Here is a 20,000-nt window from a genome sequence, read left to right on the forward strand (position 1 = left end):
GGGGGGTAATGTAGGATGTTGGGGGGGTTATGTTGGGTGTTGGGGGGGGTTATGTAGGGTGTAGTTAATGTAGGGTGTTAGGGGTGGTAATGTAGGGTGTTAGGGGGGTTATGTAGGGTGTTGGGGGGTAATGTAGGGTGTTAGGGGGTAATGTAGGGTTTTAGGGGGTTATGTAGGGTGTTGGGGTAATGTAGGGTGTTAGGGGGTAATGTAGGGTTTTAGGGGGTAATGTAGGTGTGTTAGGGGGTTATGTTGGGTGTTAGGGGGGTTATGTTTGGTGTTGGGGGGGTTGTGTTGGGGGGTTATGTAGGGTGTTGGGGGGTTATGTTGGGTATGAGGGGTGGTAATGTAGGGTGTTAGGGTAATGTAGGGTGTTAGGGGGGGTAATGTAGGGTGTTAGGGGGGTTATGTAGGGTGTTGGGGGGTAATGTAGGGTGTTAGGGGGTAATGTAGGGTTTTAGGGGGTTATGTAGGTGTTGGGGGGTAATGTAGGGTGTTAGGGGTAATGTAGGGTGTTAGGGGGTTATGTTGGGTGTTAGGGGGGTTATGTTTTGGTGTTGGGGGGTTTGTGTTGGGGGGTTATGTAGGGTGTGGGGGGTTATGTTGGTATGAGGGGTGGTAATGTAGGGTGTTAGGGGGGTAATGTAGGGTGTTAGGGGTGGTAATGTAGGGTGTTAGGGGTGGTAATGTAGGGTGTTGGGGGGGTCATGTAGGATGTTGGGGGGGTAATGTAGGGTGTTAGGGTAATGTAGGGTGTTGGGGGGGTAATGTAGGATTTTAGGGGGGTAATGTAGGGTGTTAGGGGGTAATGTAGGGTGTTAGGGGTGGTAATGTAGGGTGTGGTAATGAAGGGTGTTGGGGGGGTAATGTAAGATGTTGGGGGGGTTATGTTGGGTGTTAGGGGGGTAATGTAGGGTGTTAGGGGTGGTAATGTAGGGTGTGGTAATGTAGGGTGTTAGGGGGTGGTAATGTAGGGTGTTAGGGGGTGTAATGTAGGGTGTTGGGGGGGTAATGTAGGACGTTAGGGGTGGTAATGTAGGGGGTGGTAATGTAGGGTATTAGGGGGGTAATGTAGGGTGTTAGGGGGGTAAATGTAGGGTGTTAGGGGTGGTAATGTAGGGTGTTAGGGGTGGTAATGTAGGGTGTGGTAATGTAGGGTGTTGGGGGTCATGTAGGATGTTGGGGGGGTAATGTAGGGTGTTAGGGTAATGTAGAGTGTTAGGGGGGTAATGTAGGGGTGTTAGGGGGGTAATGTAGGGGGTTAGGGGTGGTAATGTAGGGTGTGGTAATGAAGGGTGTTGGGGGGGTAATGTAAGATGTTGGGGGGGTTATGTTGGGTGTTAGGGGGGGTAATGTAGGGTGTTAGGGGTGGTAATGTAGGGTGTGGTAATGTAGGGTGTTAGGGGGTGGTAATGTAGGGTGTTAGGGGGTGTAATGTAGGGTGTTGGGGGGTAATGTAGGACGTTAGGGGTGGTAATGTAGGGGGTGGTAATGTAGGGTATTAGGGGGTAATGTAGGGTGTTAGGGGGGTAATGTAGGGTGTTAGGGGTGGTAATGTAGGGTGTTAGGGGTGGTAATGTAGGGTGTGGTAATGTAGGGTGTTGGGGGGTCATGTAGGATGTTGGGGGGGTAATGTAGGGTGTTAGGGTAATGTAGGGTGTTGGGGGGGGTAATGTAGGATGTTAGGGGGGTAATGTAGGGTGTTAGGGGGGTAATGTAGGGTGTTAGGGGTGGTAATGTAGGGTGTGGTAATGTAGGGTGTTGGGGGGGTAATGTAAGATGTTGGGGGGGTTATGTTGGGTGTTAGGGGGGTAATGTAGGGTGTTAGGGGTGGTAATGTAGGGTGTGGTAATGTAGGGTGTTAGGGGGTGGTAATGTAGGGTGTTAGGGGGTGTAATGTAGGGTGTTGGGGGGGTAATGTAGGACGTTAGGGGTGGTAATGTAGGGGGTGGTAATGTAGGGTATTAGGGGGTAATGTAGGGTGTTGGGGGGGTAATGTAGGGTGTTGGGGGGGTAATGTAGGATGTTGGGGGGTTATGTTGGGTGTTGGGAGGGTTATGTAGGGTGTAGTAATGTAGGGTGTTAGGGGTGGTAATGTAGGGTGTTAGGGGGGTTATGTAGGGTGTTGGGGGTAATGTAGGGTGTTAGGGGGTAATTAGGGTTTTAGGGGGTAATGTAGGGTGTCAGGGGGTTATGTTGGGTGTTGGGGGTTGTGTTGGGTGTTGGGGGGTTATGTTGGGTGTTGGGGGGGTTATGTTGGGTGTTGGGGGGGTTATGTTGGGTGTTAGGGGGTTGTGTTGGGGGGGCTATGTTGGGTGTTGGGGGGTTATGTTGGGTGTTAAGGGGGTTATGTAGGGTGTTGGGTGGTTATGTAGGGTGTTGGGGGGGGTTATGTAGGGTGTTGGGGGGTTATATAGGGTGTGAGGGGGTTATGTAGGGTGTTGGGGGGGTCATGTTGCAGTGTGTGTTGTGTACGACAGGAGTGGCTGAGGAAGAAGAAGGAGGTGTTAAAGGAGGCGCAGCGCCTGCAGAAACAGGAGGAGAGACAGAAGGAGGAGAAGAGGACCAGAGTGAGAACCACGACACCATGACACCCCGTCACCACGACACCCCGTCACCACGACACTATGACACCATGACACCACGTCACCACGACACCCTGTCACCATGACACCACGACACCCTGTCACCACGACACCCTGTCACCACGACACCCTGTCACCATGACACCACGTCACCATGACACCACGTCACCACGACACCCTGTCACCATGACACCCTGTCACCACGTCACCACGACACCCTGTCACCATGACACCATGACACCACGTCACCACGACACCCCATCACCCTGTCACCACGTCACCACGACACCCTGTCACCATGACACCACGGCCTGTTAACACTGATACAAGACATAAACAAGCATTGTGTGTGTGTCTCTTTGTGTGTGTGTGTGTGTCTCTGTGTGTGTGTCTCTGTGTGTGTGTGTGTGTGTGTGTGTGTGTGTGTGTGTGTGTGTAGGAGCAGCAGGCTCAGAGGGAGGGCGCGGCGGCCTCCTACGAGGCGTGGCGGGAGAGGAAAGCTGATGTGATGAGAGCAGCAGGCAGGGAGCAGCGGGACGCCACCAGGAGGCAGCAGAGACACCGGGAGGAGGAGGAGCACGGCAGGAAGGAATCAGCTGGAAAGGTTTGACTGACTGATGATGTGTTCGTTCTGTCTGTCAATCAATCAATCAATCAGTCAGTCAGTCAATCAATCAGTCTGTCAATCAGTCAGTCAGTCATTTCTCGTCTCCGTTGGGAAATTCATAAGATGAGGTGCATCCTATAGCAAATATACTGGAGCAGAAACAGTGTGTGTGTGTGTGTGTGTGTGTGTGTGTGTGTGTGTGTGTGTGTGTGTGTGTGTGTGGTGTGTGCATGGTGTGTGTGTGCGTGCGTGTCTGTTTGTGTGTGGTGTGTGTGGTGTGTGTGTGTGTGTGTGTCTCTGTGTGTGTGTGTGTGTGTGTGTGTGTGTGTGTGTGTGTGTGTGTGTGTGTGTGTGTGTCCAGGTGTTTGAGAAGTGGAAGGCGGAGTGTGACGCGGTGCTCAGAGAGAACCGCAGGCAGCAGAAGGAGGCAGCAGAGGCCCGCCAGCGGAGGGAGGGAGAAGAGGAGGAGGACAGGAGGAGAGAGAGGCACTCTGCCTTCTCTGACTGGTGAGGGACAGCAGCAACCACTCCCTCCCCCTCCCTCCCCCTCCCTCCCTCTCCCCCTCCCTCCTCCCTCCCTCCCTCTCCCTCCCCCTCCCTCCCTCCCTCTCCCCCTCCCTCCCTCCCTCTCCCTCCCTCCCTCTTCCCCTCCCTCCCTCCCTCCCCCCCTCTCTCTCTCTCTCCTCCCTCCCCCCCCCCTCTCTCTCTCTCCTCCCTCCCCCCCTCTCTCTCTCTCTCCTCCAGAGACGGTTGATTAAAGTTTGCAGTGAGAAAGACGTCAGTCTGAGGCGACAGGAAACAGGATGTGTTTTCTGATTGGCGGCAGGAGCAGACGGAAGACGGCCGGCGTCCAGGAGGAGGCGAAGGCGGAGCGCCGGAGGGAGAGGGAGAGAGCGGAGGAGGAGAGGGAGGAGAGGGAAGAGAGGGAGCGGAGGGCCTTGGAGACCTACCAAACCTGGATGGTACGTACACACCCCGTTGCCATGACAACTTCTTCTGCGTTGTCGTATCCATGGAGATAGAAGAGTTCGATAACAACGGTATCTATGGTAGAAACAATGCTAGCTCCGCCCCCGAGATGCTTCCTGTTGGTCTGGAAGGATTGGATTGGCTGTGACGTGATGGTGGTCATCCCGCCTCAACATACTGCTCACTCTGATCTACTGACGTGCCTAGGGGTCAGAGGTCAGGGGTCAGAGGTCAGGGGCTAGGGGTCAGAGGTCAGGGGCTAGGGGGTCAGAGGTCAAGGGCTAGGAGGTCAGAGGTCAAGGGCTAGGGATCACGGGTTAGGGGTCAGAGGTCAGAGGTCAGGGCACAGTGTGTCCGTGTTGTGATTGGTCTGTTCTCTGTCCCCACAGAGCAGGAAGGAGCGCCAGTGGAGACGCCACAGGAAGGAGCAACAAATCCAGGCCATCCTACAGGAAGACCCGCCCCCTCCCTGGAGCCCACCCAATAAGACTGTGCCCTTTGGGAAATAAGCCAATCAGACTGTGTGCGGTGTAATCAGTAACACAATCATCGCTGTTCCACATGACACTCAGCTGTTCCACATGACACTCAGCTGTTCTACATGACACTCAGCTGTTCCACATGACACTCAGCTGTTCCACATGACACTCAGCTGTTCCACATGACACTCAGCTGTTCTACATGACACTCAGCTGTTCTGACTGGTGACAGTGTTTCTATTTGACTGAAGTGGCTTTGACATGAATGAATGTTCTTGTTTAGAATCTGAATATGATGATGTTTGAACCTGTGTGTGTCTGCTGTGTTTTTTGGAGACGGGTTTGGTTGAACGTGCGTGCGTGCGTGCGTGTGCGTGCGTGCGTGTTTTCATCAATAATACTTATCAGTCATATCAACATTGTGTGAAACAATGGTCTGTCTGTGTCTCTGTCTCTATATGTGTGTGTGTGTGTGTGTGTGTGTGTATGTGCGTGTGTAGTCCTCACTGTACTTAGGAAATAAGATGAATGAATGAATAATAGACCCATCGTTGGTCAGACAGAAGGGAGTGATCCCAAACACCATCCATTATTGTAAACATGTTTTCAGGTAGGAATGCTCATTAAGTCACTCACCTTTAAAATGTCATTTAAAATTAAACACATTGATGTTCCAATCACAGATTGCAACTTTTAAACTGTCCTCTGGAGGGGGCAAGTCGTCTGTGTGTGTGTGTGTGTGCACTAACTCTACCACACAGGAGAGAGAGAGAGAAACAGAGAGAGAGAGAGACAGAGAGAAGAGAGAGAGAGAGAGATCCTGAATGGCTGGTAGTTTGGGGCCTGTGGTGTACTGGGCCGTTTTCACCCCCCTCTGAAGATCCTCACGGTGGAGGTCGGTGCAGCTGCCGGTCAGGATCCTCTCTGTTCTGGAGAGGTTTGGAAGGATCTAGTCAAGAAGAGTTGCATAACATATTCTATTTCTGTAATTGTTGTTATTGTTTGATATATTGGTGCACCAGTTCTCAGTATTATGTGAAGAGCATGATCACAAGTAAGCACAAGTCGTGTTTTTACATTTTAAATCAAAATGCAGTTTTCTGTCATCAGTGGAATGGACAGGGTTTTCAGCCTATTCAACACATTCATTGTATTGTGATGGGCCCCAGAGCGAGATCCCTCGCTCGCCGTTCTGACGCTTTTAACGGGTCTCCGAGTCTCACCTCTTCGGTTTTGTAGATTTATATTGAGCCGTTCAGAGAGGTTGTGGGTCTGGATGAGGGGGCCATTCCCCCCCAATCAACTCTGAGGTCTCTGAGACCTCATCCTCATCCGACTCCCCCTTAGACCCACTCTCTCTTGGTTCTGTCCACGTCCCTTTATCCACCATGATGCAGGACCCCCGCCCACTGTGACCCATCCCTGGGCCACCACTGGCTGGCTGGCTGGCTGGCTGGCCGGCCCTGAGGTGTATGGGGACAGCTCCCTGCTTCCCCTAGGTGACCCAGGGGATAACCCAGCCCCCTGTGCCTACAGACCTGTGAGTCCCTCTGGCTGTTCTGGTGTTCCAGAATACCAGGCCATTCTCCCTTTCACGGGCCAGTCTTCCCTGGGCTCCGAGGAGGTGTCCCGTACTTTTGGTCGAGCTCCCATGGGCTTCGTCAATGGCTTTTGTGGGAGATTCTGGACTGTACTATCTCCTCACAGGGTAATGAGTTGTTGGGTTCTGCCTGCACACTCCCGTCCCTGAGGAGATCCGGGTTATATTTGATGGTATATCATTTGTTACTTAAATTATCAGAACGTATGAAACCATAATTACTCCTTAAACACGGTCATACACATTAGTACTCTAGTTCAATTTATCAAACATTTTTATCCCATTTCAACATGAATCAATCGTAAATCATTCTGTTACTTTTTACTCTGACATCAAACTGTTAGTTACATTGTAAATAGATAAATGTTTTCATGTTACTTTATTCGTTTTCTCCATCTGGTATATGGCAGTGATCACATTTACCGTGATCGATCACATTGCTTTATTTTAGACCCTTATTACAACATGTAGACTCGCCTGATTCATACTACAGAAGTAACATCGCCTCCAGCTCCTCCGCTCCCAGCTGTGGTCCATCTGCGGATAATCACGTCACTGAGGAGATACATGACATATTCCACCGTAGGTATCCCCCCTTCTGCCGCCTCTGATCCCACCTGCTTCTCCGCAGGCAATGAAACCGACAATGTGAAACCCTCAGGAGAATGGTTGATAACCCCATCATCTTCTCCCCCTCTGATTCCATAAACCCCCTTTTAGGCTAACCCTAACCCTAACCCTAACCCTAACCCTAACCCTGATGAGCCTCCAAGATCATTTACATCATTACTTGTACACTCTGCCACCGTCACTACATAGGAGAAACAGGCCACACATTAGAAACACGCTTAAAACAACACATATACAACATAAAACGGGCACACTTGGACATACCCTTAGTTACTCACTTTCAGGACCATCCCCTCACACACCTCTCTGTGTCAGGACCATCCCCTCACACACCTCCATGTCAGGACCATCCCCTCACACACCTCCATGTCAGGAGCATCCCCTCACACACCTCTCCATGTCAGGACCATCCCCTCACACACCTCTCTGTGTCAGGAGCATCCCCTCACACACCTCTCCATGTCAGGACCATCCCCTCACACCTCTCTGTGTCAGGACCATCCCCTCACACACCTCTCTGTGTCAGGACCATCCCCTCACACCTCTCCATGTCAGGACCATCCCCTCACACACCTCTCTGTGTCAGGACCATCCCCTCACACACCTCTCTGTGTCAGGACCATCCCCTCACACCTCTCCATGTCAGGACCATCCCCTCACACACCTCTCTGTGTCAGGACCATCCCCTCACACACCTCTCTGTGTCAGGACCATCCCCTCACACACCTCTCAGTGTCAGGACCATCCCCTCACACACCTCTCTGTGTCAGGACCATCCCCTCACACCTCTCCATGTCAGGACCATCCCCTCACACCTCTCTGTGTCAGGACCATCCCCTCACACACCTCTCTGTGTCAGGACCATCCCCTCACACACCTCCATGTCAGGACCATCCCCTCACACACCTCTCTGTGTCAGGACCATCCCCTCACACCTCTCTGTGTCAGGACCATCCCCTCACACACCTCTCTGTGTCAGGACCATCCCCTCACACACCTCTCTGTGTCAGGACCATCCCCTCACACACCTCTCCATGTCAGGACCATCCCCTCACACCTCTCTGTGTCAGGACCATCCCCTCACACACCTCTCTGTGTCAGGACCATCCCCTCACACACCTCCATGTCAGGACCATCCCCTCACACACCTCTCTGTGTCAGGACCATCCCCTCACACACCTCTCTGTGTCAGGACCATCCCCTCACACACCTCTCTGTGTCAGGACTACAAGCTAATCAGAGTTGGACAGTGGGACAGCGGAGGGAAATGATTGGAAAGGGATTTGATCCAAACCCTGCAGGCAGTGATGCCTGGGGGGCTGAATGAACGTTCCCCCAGATAAACAGTTTTAACCAGCCAGGCCAGGAGGTAGATAGAGGTTTTTACATTTGGATGGATTCACGTTTTATCTTTGCTGAGGTTTTAATAAACAAATAAAAACACATATTTATTCTATATATACATGTATATGTTTGTGGGTTGTTTCTTATATTTATGTTTGACTTCAGCACTTCTTTTTCTCTTATTTATCTAATTATATTGTTGAGTGGTTTTTATCATGTTAATGAGTTGGTTGTTTTTTATATCCTTTTCTAAGCACTTACTACTTTAATTTATACTACAGCACTTAGGACAATTTATTTAATATTTATTGTTTGTTTTAGCCTGGAGACTTTCCACCCCATCCAGCAGCCTCAGTCCTGGTATTCTAACACCTCCTTCACCTGGTTCGTTCAGCCTTCTATGGATCATTCTGTTATTATTAATGATACTTTGGGTCCAGTTTTAACAGAGGGAGAGCGGAGCAGTGTGCCTGAGCACAAAGGACATCTTCTCTAAAACCCTCCAACACAAAACCTAACCTTGCCTGTGCCACTGCAATGTTCTCCCTCAACAACATTGGACTCTCTTCCACTGCCCAACCTCTCACCAGTAGGGATTTCCATACACCCATTTTAAGAATAACAAAGGGACCTCATACAGACTATTCCATACACCCATCTTAAGAATAACAAAGGGACCTCATACAGATTATTCCATACACCCATCTTAAGAATAACAAAGGGACCTCATACAGACTATTCCATACACCCATCTTAAGAATAACAAAGGGACCTCATACAGATTATTCCATACACCCATTTTAAGAATAACAAAGGGACCTCATACAGACTATTCCATAAACATCAGTGTTGGGCCTCAATCTTTAGTTTGTTATTTTGTTGTTTCACCTCAATCTACCTCTCCTTTCTTCCTCACACCCAAATAGACTCTTAGTTAAATATCTCTCCACAGGGGAGCTTAGGAGGGTAGCTTAGGAGGACATCTAGTGGGTAGGTAAGTGCACTCCCATGTATAATCAGTCTTGGAATTTTATTCTAAACCCAACACTCGAAGGACCCCATGCAACAACAGCAGCCTAGGTTTCTACCATTTTAACCCTTTACACTACACTAAGACAGAAAATATAGACATTTAGTTTTTAACCACAGTGGTACTTAGTTCCCCCCTGTCCTCAGCTTTTAGAAGCTCTTATTCCCCACCTACCTTTTTAAATGAGCCAATAACAGGACGCCCTCCAAGGCACAAGCAGTGAATGGACAGAACATTTTAAGGTACAAGTAAAGCAGCCAATAGGGTTTATTCCCCACAGAAGCCCAACCCCAGAGTAGTGGTTGGGTTTTACTGCAAACACCTGGCACTTTCAGGTAGTACCCTCACCCTCTGAAGAAGCAGCAGGACCTGCGAAACATCAGGGAATTCTTCATATAGTTGTCTTTCTATTTAGTAGGGATTTTCATACTTATTCTTAGTCTTTCTATTTATTTTGGTTATACAGTGTTTTTATTATGGATTCAATTTTAATTTTTAATTATTGGTAAAAAGTTTAATAAAGATTTGGTTTTAACTCAGCGGGTGGAGGGTTAATACCAGCCAAGGGACATCATAGACAATATAACAGAACAACAACACGAAGGTTTTCCTTGGAACCATAAATACCTTTTCTGGAGCCCGGCTTTACAGAGAACAACGTCCAAGCCAAGGCGACAAGGACTCTGGGAGCAAACAGCCGACGCCCAGGACCTCTCCAGGACGAAATATCTAACCCAAAGTGGTAAGAACCCATGCTGGGCAGTTTTTTATCACAATCCTAACTGCCCAGCATCCACCCGTTGACTTTAACCATGTATGAGTACCATAATAGATTCACTTCTTTTAGCCTCTTTAGAAGACAAACCACAGGGGTTAAATACAGCCACTCAGTCCTGTCCTCACCCTATCAGACCCCTTCTCCCTCCCTCCTTCTAGAAATCCACGCATTACACACAGCCACCAGCCACGACATGCAGCCACTCAGCCACGACACACAGCCACCAGCCACGACACACAGCCACCAGCCACGACATGCAGCCACTCAGCTTCATCCTCAGCCCATTAGACACCCTGTCCCTCTTTCCCTCCGTCCCTCTACAAACACAGGCACCAGGCACCACTTACAGCCACCCAAGCCTGTCCTCACCTCACTAGACAGCATCCCCCTTCCTCCCTCCCCCCTCTCAGCAACACACACACCACACACATTCACCAACCACCAGATGAAGCCAACCGGCAGACAGCCAAGCTATATTTCAAACGTTTTCAAGCCATCCACCATAAGGACATAACAGATAGAGCACTCTCCACACGGACATTCCCCCCGGGGATGATGAGACAGGTGCACAAGTTGACCAATTTCATCAAACCTGCTTCTCCCTCCACAGACACCAAACAACACATTACAAACAACACACACATATGGATGCAAAACAACATGACCACTCTACAAACCCATTACCAGACAGTTATTCAGTCCAGTTGAAACCCTGCACCATTCACACAGCAAGCACCTTACTGACTTCGAGCACACCCCCCCTCTCTAGAGCAACCCCCATTCCATCCAACTCACCCTCTGTAGAGCCCCTCCACCCAGAACAGACTAGGACTAGTCCTCTCCCACGGCAGACCCCGCAGCAACCCCACCCAGAAAATAACCCCGCAACCCAACCTGACCCGACTCCACCACAGAATTCCACTTCCTCAAATCCCTTTCCCCTTCCCAGCCCTTCCCCAGCCATAGGGAGTACTACTTCACCACCCCTCAGCCTTGTTGATTCCCCCCCCACAGAACAAGGAGTCATCACATCACCCAACACACTCACCGACCTCCCCTTTCTCCCTCTGCCTAACAGACTGGAAAACCAGAGTTCCACCCCTGTCCCCCTCCAACCTCTTCCCCCTAGACCAGCCAGAACACCAACACGCACCACAGTTCAATTCCACCACAAACAGTCCAGCCAACCTCTTCCCCCGAGACCAGCCAGAACACCAACACGCACCACAGTTCAATACCACCACAAACAGTCCAGCCAACCCGACGTTCTAGAAATAAGCCCCATTACCCCCTCATCCATCACCCATAGTTGTGTGTGTAGTAATGTAGCCCTTATTATTAAGGATACAATCTCATCTTTCTCTCTCTCACCCACAGGAGACATTGGCCGGATGGGGGGACCTAGAGCTGGGCAGACAAAAGAGCTCCCAGGGGAGGTAAAAAACATGATTGGGCCCATTAAGGGAAACCATTCCCGTCTCAAAGCCCCAACTGAACCCTCTCCTGGTCAAGCAACACCACTGCCCGGGTCTGGCTCCTCCCCTCTGACAAATATCCCTGCAACCAGTCCCCATCCTCCAACCCAAGCCCAACCCAAGCAACAGCATTACTATCCCACATCACATAAGGCCAGACCACTTAGGAAAATACAGGACTGGACATTCATAGCCACAAAACCCATCCGCATCCTAGGAGATTCTAACACAGCACGTATACCCCCCCACACTCACTCAGACATACAGATAGATAGTTTTCCTGGAGCAACGTTTCATAATTTTCACAAAGTCCTAGAAAAGTCCTCCACCAACTCACATACGCAGATAGTTATTCTTTCCGTTGGTATCAATAACATTAATCATGACCTCCATGGGACCTCCCTGAAACAGATAGTGCCCATGTACAGGGAGGCACACATCACATTCCCCAATGCCACTATTTACATCCCCATCATGAATTTTTCCCCACATCTCACTGAATGCCAACAACACAACCTCAAAATCATGAACAATTACATCACTACACACTGCAACCCTCTATTGGAAATACACAAGGAAGAATTTAACACCCACTCAGACAACATACATTGGACAACAACCACAGCTGACAGGATATTCACTCACTGGTGCAAACAGTTAAATTTATAAATGCACAGAGCCACAATCTGGACTCCCTCCCCCCCACTACAACAGACACTCTCACCTCATCCAACATTATAAACCTCTCCAAAACATTCAAGCCCACCACAGCACAAATTACACTCCTGGAGAGAGGGTTGACTTTCATTCCACAGCCCACCACCTTTGATTGGGAGCATTTCAGAAGGGACATATATCTATTTTGATTTTGAAACTAACCCCATTCCATTCACCCTCCCCTCCAAATGGGAACCCAAATTACAGGACACCCACCCAAAAATACAGGCACTTGTTAGACCGGACAACAGGACAATCAGTAATTTTACACACACATACAACACAAACAAAAACAACATCACCACAGCAGAAAGACAAGCCATTAGGGAACTCAAACAAAAACAGCATCACCACAGCAGAAAGACAAGCCATTAGGGAACTCAAACACAATCATAACATCATAATAAAAGAAGACAAAGGATCCAAAATTGTAATACTCGACACATACCAATATCTGATATTTATATTACATATAAACAGTTTTAACACATACCAATATCTGCATGAAGCACACAGACAACTTTCAGACACCAGGACATACACACCCATTACACATAGCATACAAACCCAGACACAAACAACACTCCGCAAAATAATCCATACGCTCTATGATAAACAGCACATAAACAAAAAACAGCTAGAATTCCTGTGTGGACCGTACCAACCAAGACACCGCTATTTCTACCTCCTTCCTAAAATACACAAGGACCCTCACACCTGGACAGTCCCTGTTGAAGTGCCCCCAGGTCGTCCAATAGTCTCAGATTGCAACAGTGAATCATACAACATTGCAGAATACATAGACCTCAACCCTCTCTCACAGAAACATCCCAGTTACATCAAGGATACATACCACTTCATCAACCCTAACCCTAACCCTAACCCTAACCCTAACCCCTAACCCTAACCCTAACCCTAACCCTAACCCTACCCCTAACCCCTAACCCCTAACCCTAACCCTAACCCTAACCCTAACTGACACTTCCACTGACACTTCATCAACCCTAACCCTAACCCTAACTGACACTTCCACTGACACTTCCCACACACACACTACTGTTCACCATTGACAGACAGCCTCTACACCTCCATTGACACACAATTAGGCATAGAATCAGTTAGAAGCATCCTGCAGGACAATCCCGACCCCACCAGACCAGACGCAGAACTGCTAGACCTCCTGGAAATCTCCCAACCCTAACCCTCACTCACAATGACTTCACGTTTGACAATAAACACTACAGACAGGACTTGGCGGTTGCCCCCGCCTACGCTAACATATACATGGCCTCGTGGGAGAGGACCATCCTCGCCAAATGCCCCTACCAGCCTCTAGTTTATTACAGGTTTTTAGATTACATTTTTAGATGACATCACAACACCACACACTTTGAACAGTTCATTCACATCCTCAACACTCACCACCCTTCCGTCACTGTCAAGTACACTCTCCATCCATTAGAAGTGAACTTCCTGGACACAACAGTCTTTTTCTCCCCCTCACACCAGAACCTGAAATCTCTCTGCACTAGTCTTTTTCAAACCAACAGACAGTCACACCCTCCTACACAAGCACAGCTATCACCCCAAGCACACTTTTAAAGGTATAGTTAAATCCCAACTCCTCAGATACCATAGACTCTGCACACACCCCCAGGGTGCTGAAGATGCCACTCAGATCCTCTTTGGGGCCCTGAGAAGGAGGGGTTACTCAAGGAGATTTCTGAGAGGCATCAGGAGCAACACCCTCCGAACACTCACAAAGACAGAAGGCCCTAACCCTAACCTGGGCCCTAACCATAACCCTAACCCAAAAGGATTTCAGCTTTGTGTGTGTGTGTGTGTGTGTGTGTTGTTTTACATTTACATTTATGGCATTTAGCAGACGCCTTTATCCAAAGCGACTTACAACAAATACATTTGTTTCAGTAAGTGAATCATCTATCCATCAGTCTTTTTTTTTGTTGTTTTTTTATATTAGCAGGAGAGAACTTGTACAGGGGGGGTGAAGAAGTCTCAAGGGTTAGGGTAGTACAGGGGTTAGGGTTAGTACAAGGGGGTAGTGGGGATGAAGAGATGGAGGTCTTCAATCTACGGAGGAAGATTGGTAGTGACTCTGCAGTCATGACAGCAGTGGGAAGCTCGTTCCACCAGCGGGGTGCCAGGACAGTGAAAAGCCGTGACCGAGTAGTGCGGCTGCTGCATCCACGTAGAGATGGCGGTGCCAGGCGGGCAGCCGAGGTGGAAGAGCAGAGTGATCATGCAGGGGTTTGGGGGCCAACCATTGCTTGCAAGTAGGGTTGTGTTGTGTTTCAGGCGAGGTTGTGGTGTGTGTGTGTGTGTGTGTGTGTGTGTGTGTGTGTGTGTGTGTGTGTGTGTGTGTGTGTGTGTGTGTGTAGTGTGTAGTGTGTTGTGTTTCAGGTGCGGTTGTGGTGTGTGTGTTGTGCTGTGTGTGTTATGTTTCAGGCGAGGTGTGTGTGTGTGTGTGTGTGTGTGTGTGTGTGTGTGTGTGAGAGACTCTGTCAGACTCTGAAGACAGTCAGTCACTGGACAGGTTGGAACACACTTCACTCTGGATCATACTCTGTGAGTACTGTATGTGTGTGTGTGTGTGTGTGTGTCTAACTAAGTTGTGTGTGTGTGTGTGTGTGTGTGTGTGTGTGTCTAACTGAGTAGTGTGTGTGACGCTGTGGTAGAGTGTTAGAATGTAACTCTGTTGTGGAGCCGTGTTTGGGGGGATTCTTCTGGAGGTTTCTACCAGAGGAGAGCTGTTGAGCTGGACAGGTACTAACACTTGTTAGAGGAAGGAGAGGACAGGATATGCATACTAATGTTCTACTACACTGATGTTCTACTACACTAATGTTCTATAACACTAGTGTTCTATTATACTAACATTCTATTACACTAATATTCTATTACACTGTTCTATTACACTAATATTCTATTACACTAATATTCTATTACACTGTTCTATTACACTAATGTTCTATTACACTAATGTTCTACGACACTAATGTTCTACGACACTAATGTTCTATTACACTGTTCTATTACACTGTTCTATAACACTAATGTTCTATAACACTAATGTTCTATTATACTAATGTTCTATTATACTAATGTTCTATAACACTAATGTTCTACTACACTAATGTTCTATTACACTAATGTTCTATTACACTAATGTTCTATTACACTAATGTTCTACGACACTAATGTTCTACGACACTAATGTTATATTACACTGTTCTATTACACTAATGTTCTTTTACCCCTGGATACGAACTATATATTCCTAACCCTAACAGTCCCATAGAAATACATTCCTAACCCTAACAGTCCCATAGAAATATATTCCTAACCCTAACAGTCACATAGAAATACATTCCTAACCCTAACAGTCTCAAATAAATACATTCCTAACCCTAACAGTCACATAGAAATATATTTATAACCCTAACAGTCTCAAATAAATATATTTCTAACCCTAACAGTCTCAAATAAATATATTTCTAACCCTAACAGTCTCAAATAAATACATTCCTAACCCTAACAGTCCCATAGAAATACATTCCTAACCCTAACAGTCTCAAATAAATATATTCCTAACCCTAACAGTCCCATAGAAATACATTCCTAACCCTAATAGTCTCAAATAAATATATTCCTAACCCTAACAGTCCCATAGAAATACATTAGAACATTTAAAAATGCATTTAGTTTTTTTTACGCTGCTGAAACAATCCGGAGTGCCAGATGTGTGAAAGGTTCAACCACTGAAGAGGAAATCTTCTCACATGGTTCTGCTTTCCTCCATTGGCCTCATGTGTTGTGCTGTCGACATTCGACCACCAGATGGCGCCATGCAGCGTGTTTCTGCTCTCTGTCAGTAGCTGGAAAACTGACGGAACAGATTTAATCCACCATCAACTCCATACACATTACATACATGACATCACATTACATACATGACATTACATACATGACATGACATGACATGACATACATCACATTACATACATGACATCACATTACATACTGTTTTGAGGTTTAAATTGGCCAGGATGCCCCCCAAGACTCCCCCACTGATAATACATAGAAACACATGTTACTGTTGCTGTATTTACTGTCTAGTCTGACTTCAGTGACTGAGATAGATTAGATAGATACAGTAGATAGATAGATACAGTAGATCGATAGATAGATAGATAAACTAGGGTCGGTAGAAGGCCGCTGTTGCCTGGATGGGATGCAGCCTCCAGATGTGTTTACATGATCTTTGACATGATGGATTTTCTATCATTGTTTATAGTTCTGAAAAAACAACCTCTGTGTGTGTGTGTGTGTGTAGATTGATTGATTGATTGATTGATAGATACTATAGATAGATTGATAGAGGGATGGATAGAGGGATGGAGGAATGAAGGGGTGGAGGATGGAGGAGGGATGGATAGAGGGATGGAGGAATGAAGGGATGGAGGAGGGATGGATGGAGGAATGAAGGGGTGGAGGATGGAGGAGGGATGGATAGAGGGATGGAGGAATGAAGGGGTGGAGGATGGAGGAGGGATGGAGGAATGAAGGGGTGGAGGATGGAGGAGGGATGGATAGAGGGATGGAGTGGAGTGAAGAAGGCACCAATAGGAGGGGGGAGCATGATGATAATAATGATATTCCAGCGAGCGTCTTTGAACTCCGCAGCTCAACAACAGACAGAGGATCTCCATGTCTGTGATACTCTGCATCAAACACGCTTCACAAAAACACTCATCATAATCATCATCATAATCTTAATAATAATCATAATCATCATAATAATACATTAAAGACCCAAGGACGCTGGGCAGACAAAAAGACCAAAACAAGTCAAGACAACATTTTGTTTTCACGAGAGGAGAGGAGAGGAGAGGAGAGGAGAGGAGTGGAGTGGAGAGGAGAGGAGTGGAGTTTTATATTGTGTTGCTGCTCACGTCTGTCTCTGTCTCTTTCTATCTCGGCTGTTAGCCTAGCCTGTCAGCTGTTAGCCTAGCCTGTCAGCTGTTAGCCTAGCCTGTCTAGAATACTCTATCAACCAATGAGACGTCACCTGTGTCTCCGGGAGACACCAGAGCTACAGCCAATCACATCGTCTCCCTAGACAGGCCTGAGCCAATCACGTTGTCTCACTACTCCTTCCTGTCTGTGGGCTGCATCACTACAAGGCTACCATGGTTACCATGAGATTGACTTTAAACAACGACCCCTGACCCTAACCTTGACCCCTGACCCTGACCCTAACCTTGACCCCTAACTCTGACCCCTGACCACAGCCATGTTTCAGTAACTCTTGTATCCTAAGAGTTCTGTTCTAAGGGTTCTGTTCTAAGACCTCTGTTCTAAGGGTTCTGGATTCCCCTGGAGATGTTCTGAGATGTTCTTTTATGTCTGTGAACCGTGATGCTGCTCTACAAACATGACCTGAGCACAGCTGTGTCCACACACACACACACACACACACACACAGACACATACTCATACATAGACGCACATTCATATGCACACACACACACACCCAGACCCCAATATCCTCTGTTTATACAGAGCACTAAGATGATCGACACAGTCCCCAAATAGCAACCTGAGGAAAGAAAAGGAGTGTGTGTGTGTCTGTGTGTCTGTCTGTCTGTCTGTCTGTCTTCTAGGGGAGGCTGACACACACATACACACACACACACACACACACACACAAGGTTACACACACACACACACACAGGTTACACAGACACACACACACACACAGGTTACACAGACACACACACACACACGCTGTCTGGACAGCAGCAGACATGGTGGCCTCTGGGTAACGTTGCCATGGTAATCAGCTGTGAAATGTCACACACTCCCAGAACTGTTGATGCATCAGAGGAGAGGAGAGGAGGGGAGAGGAGGGGAGAGGAGAGGAGAGGAGAGGAGAGGAGGGGAGGGGAGGGGAGAGGAGGGGAGGCTTTAGTCTGTCTCTGGTTTTTATCAACTCGTCTGCTAGCCTAGCCTGTTAGCTGCTAGCCTAGCCTGTTAGCTGCTAGCCTAGCCTGTTAGCTGCTAGCCTAGCGCTCTTTGTCTTCACAACATCAAACTATGAATGAAAATCATTCAAACAAACAAACACAAGACACTCTATCAACCAATGAGACGTCACCTGTGTCTCCGGGAGACACCGGAGCTACAGCCAATCACATCGTCTCCCTAGACAGGCCTGAGCCAATCACGTTGTCTCACTACTCCTTCCTGTCTGTGGGCTGCATTACTACAAGGCTACCATGGTTACCATGAGATTGACTTTAAACGACCCCTAACCTTGACCCCTAACCCTAACCCTGACCCCTAACCCTGCCCTGACCCTAACCTTGACCCCTAACCCTAACCATGACCCTATCCCTGACCCTAACCTTGACCCCTAACCCTAACCCTGACCCCTAACCCCTAACCTTGACGCTAACCCTGACCCTAACCCTGACCCCTGACCTTGACCCTGACCTTGACCCTGACCTTGACCCTGACCTTGACCCTTAACCCTGACCCCTAACCCTGACCCCTAACCCTGACCCGCAACTTAACCCTAACCCTAACTCTGACCCCTGACCACAGCCATGTTTCAGTAACTGTTGTATTCTAAGAGTTCTGTTCTAAGGGTTCTGTTCTAAGAGTTCTGTTCTAAGGGTTCTGTTCTAAGAGTTCTGTTCTAAGGGTTCTGTTCTAAGAGTTCTGTTCTAAGGGTTCTGTTCTAAGGGTTCTGTTCTAAGGGTTCTGTTCTAAGACTTCTGTTCTAAGACTTCTGTTCTAAGGGTTCTTGTTTCCCCTGGAGATGTTCTGAGATGTTCTTTTATGTCTGTGAACTGTGATGCTGCTCTACAAACATGACCTGTAGTCACAGGCTGAGCACAGCTGTGTCCACACACACACACACACACACACACACACACACACACACACACACACACACACACACACAGAGCCCAATATCCTCTGTTTATACAGAGCACTAAGATGGTCGACACAGTCCCCAAATAGCAACCTGAGGAAAGAAAAGGAGTGTGTGTGTGTGTGTGTGTGTGTGTGTGTGTGTGTGTGTGTGTGTGTGTGTGTGTGTGTGTGTGTGTGTGTGTGTGTGTGAGAACTAAGACCAGGTCTTCTGCTCCTCCAATGAGAGTCAGGATACAGTATCAACAGCCAAAGTGTGACACAATGTTTCACACACACACACACACACACACACACACAGCCAAAGTGTGACACAATGTTTCACACACACATACACACACACACAGCCAAAGTGTGACACAATGTTTCCGTTGTTCCTGAAAGCAGAGAACCGTCTCAGTGGTTTATGATCCTCTTATCTGTCCTGTCTGCATGGTTTATCTGGAGGCTGGGGGAGGCTGGGGGAGGCTGGGGGAGGTAGAACACCAGGGGAGGCTGGGGGAGGCTAGGGGAGGTAGAACACCAGGGCAGGCTGGGGCAGGTAGAACACCAGGGGAGGCTGGGGGAGGTAGAACACCAGGGGAGGCTGGTGGAGGTAGAACACCAGGGGAGGCTAGGGGAGGCTGGGGGAGGTAGAACACCAGGGGAGGCTGGGGGAGGTAGAACACCAGGGAGGCTGGTAGAGGCTGGGGGAGGTAGAACACCAGGGGAGGCTGGGACACACACACACACACACACACACACACAGGTTACATACACACACACACACACACACACACACACACAGGTTACACACAGACACACACATACATACACACACACACAT

At 48.3% G+C, this 20,000-nt stretch overlaps 1 protein-coding gene across 1 annotated transcript in view; it reads left to right on the top strand.

Moving 5' to 3' along the window:
* Positions 1-5,312, top strand: part of map9 (microtubule-associated protein 9) — a gene marked incomplete at its 5' end in the record, with an annotated part of 12,258 nt that extends 6,946 nt beyond the window's left edge. Inside the window, 5 exons of the mRNA XM_083692765.1 lie at positions 2,438-2,570; positions 3,025-3,189; positions 3,554-3,699; positions 4,019-4,154; positions 4,551-5,312. Coding sequence (XP_083548891.1) covers positions 2,438-2,570; positions 3,025-3,189; positions 3,554-3,699; positions 4,019-4,154; positions 4,551-4,670 — 700 coding nt within the window. The 3' untranslated portion in view covers positions 4,671-5,312. The remainder of the gene's footprint in view (positions 1-2,437; positions 2,571-3,024; positions 3,190-3,553; positions 3,700-4,018; positions 4,155-4,550) is intronic.
* Positions 5,313-20,000: the final 14,688 nt, after the last annotated feature.

The sequence above is a fragment of the Argentina silus genome, assembly GCF_951799395.1.
Source record: "Argentina silus genome assembly, chromosome: 21".
Taxonomy (NCBI): domain Eukaryota; kingdom Metazoa; phylum Chordata; class Actinopteri; order Argentiniformes; family Argentinidae; genus Argentina; species Argentina silus.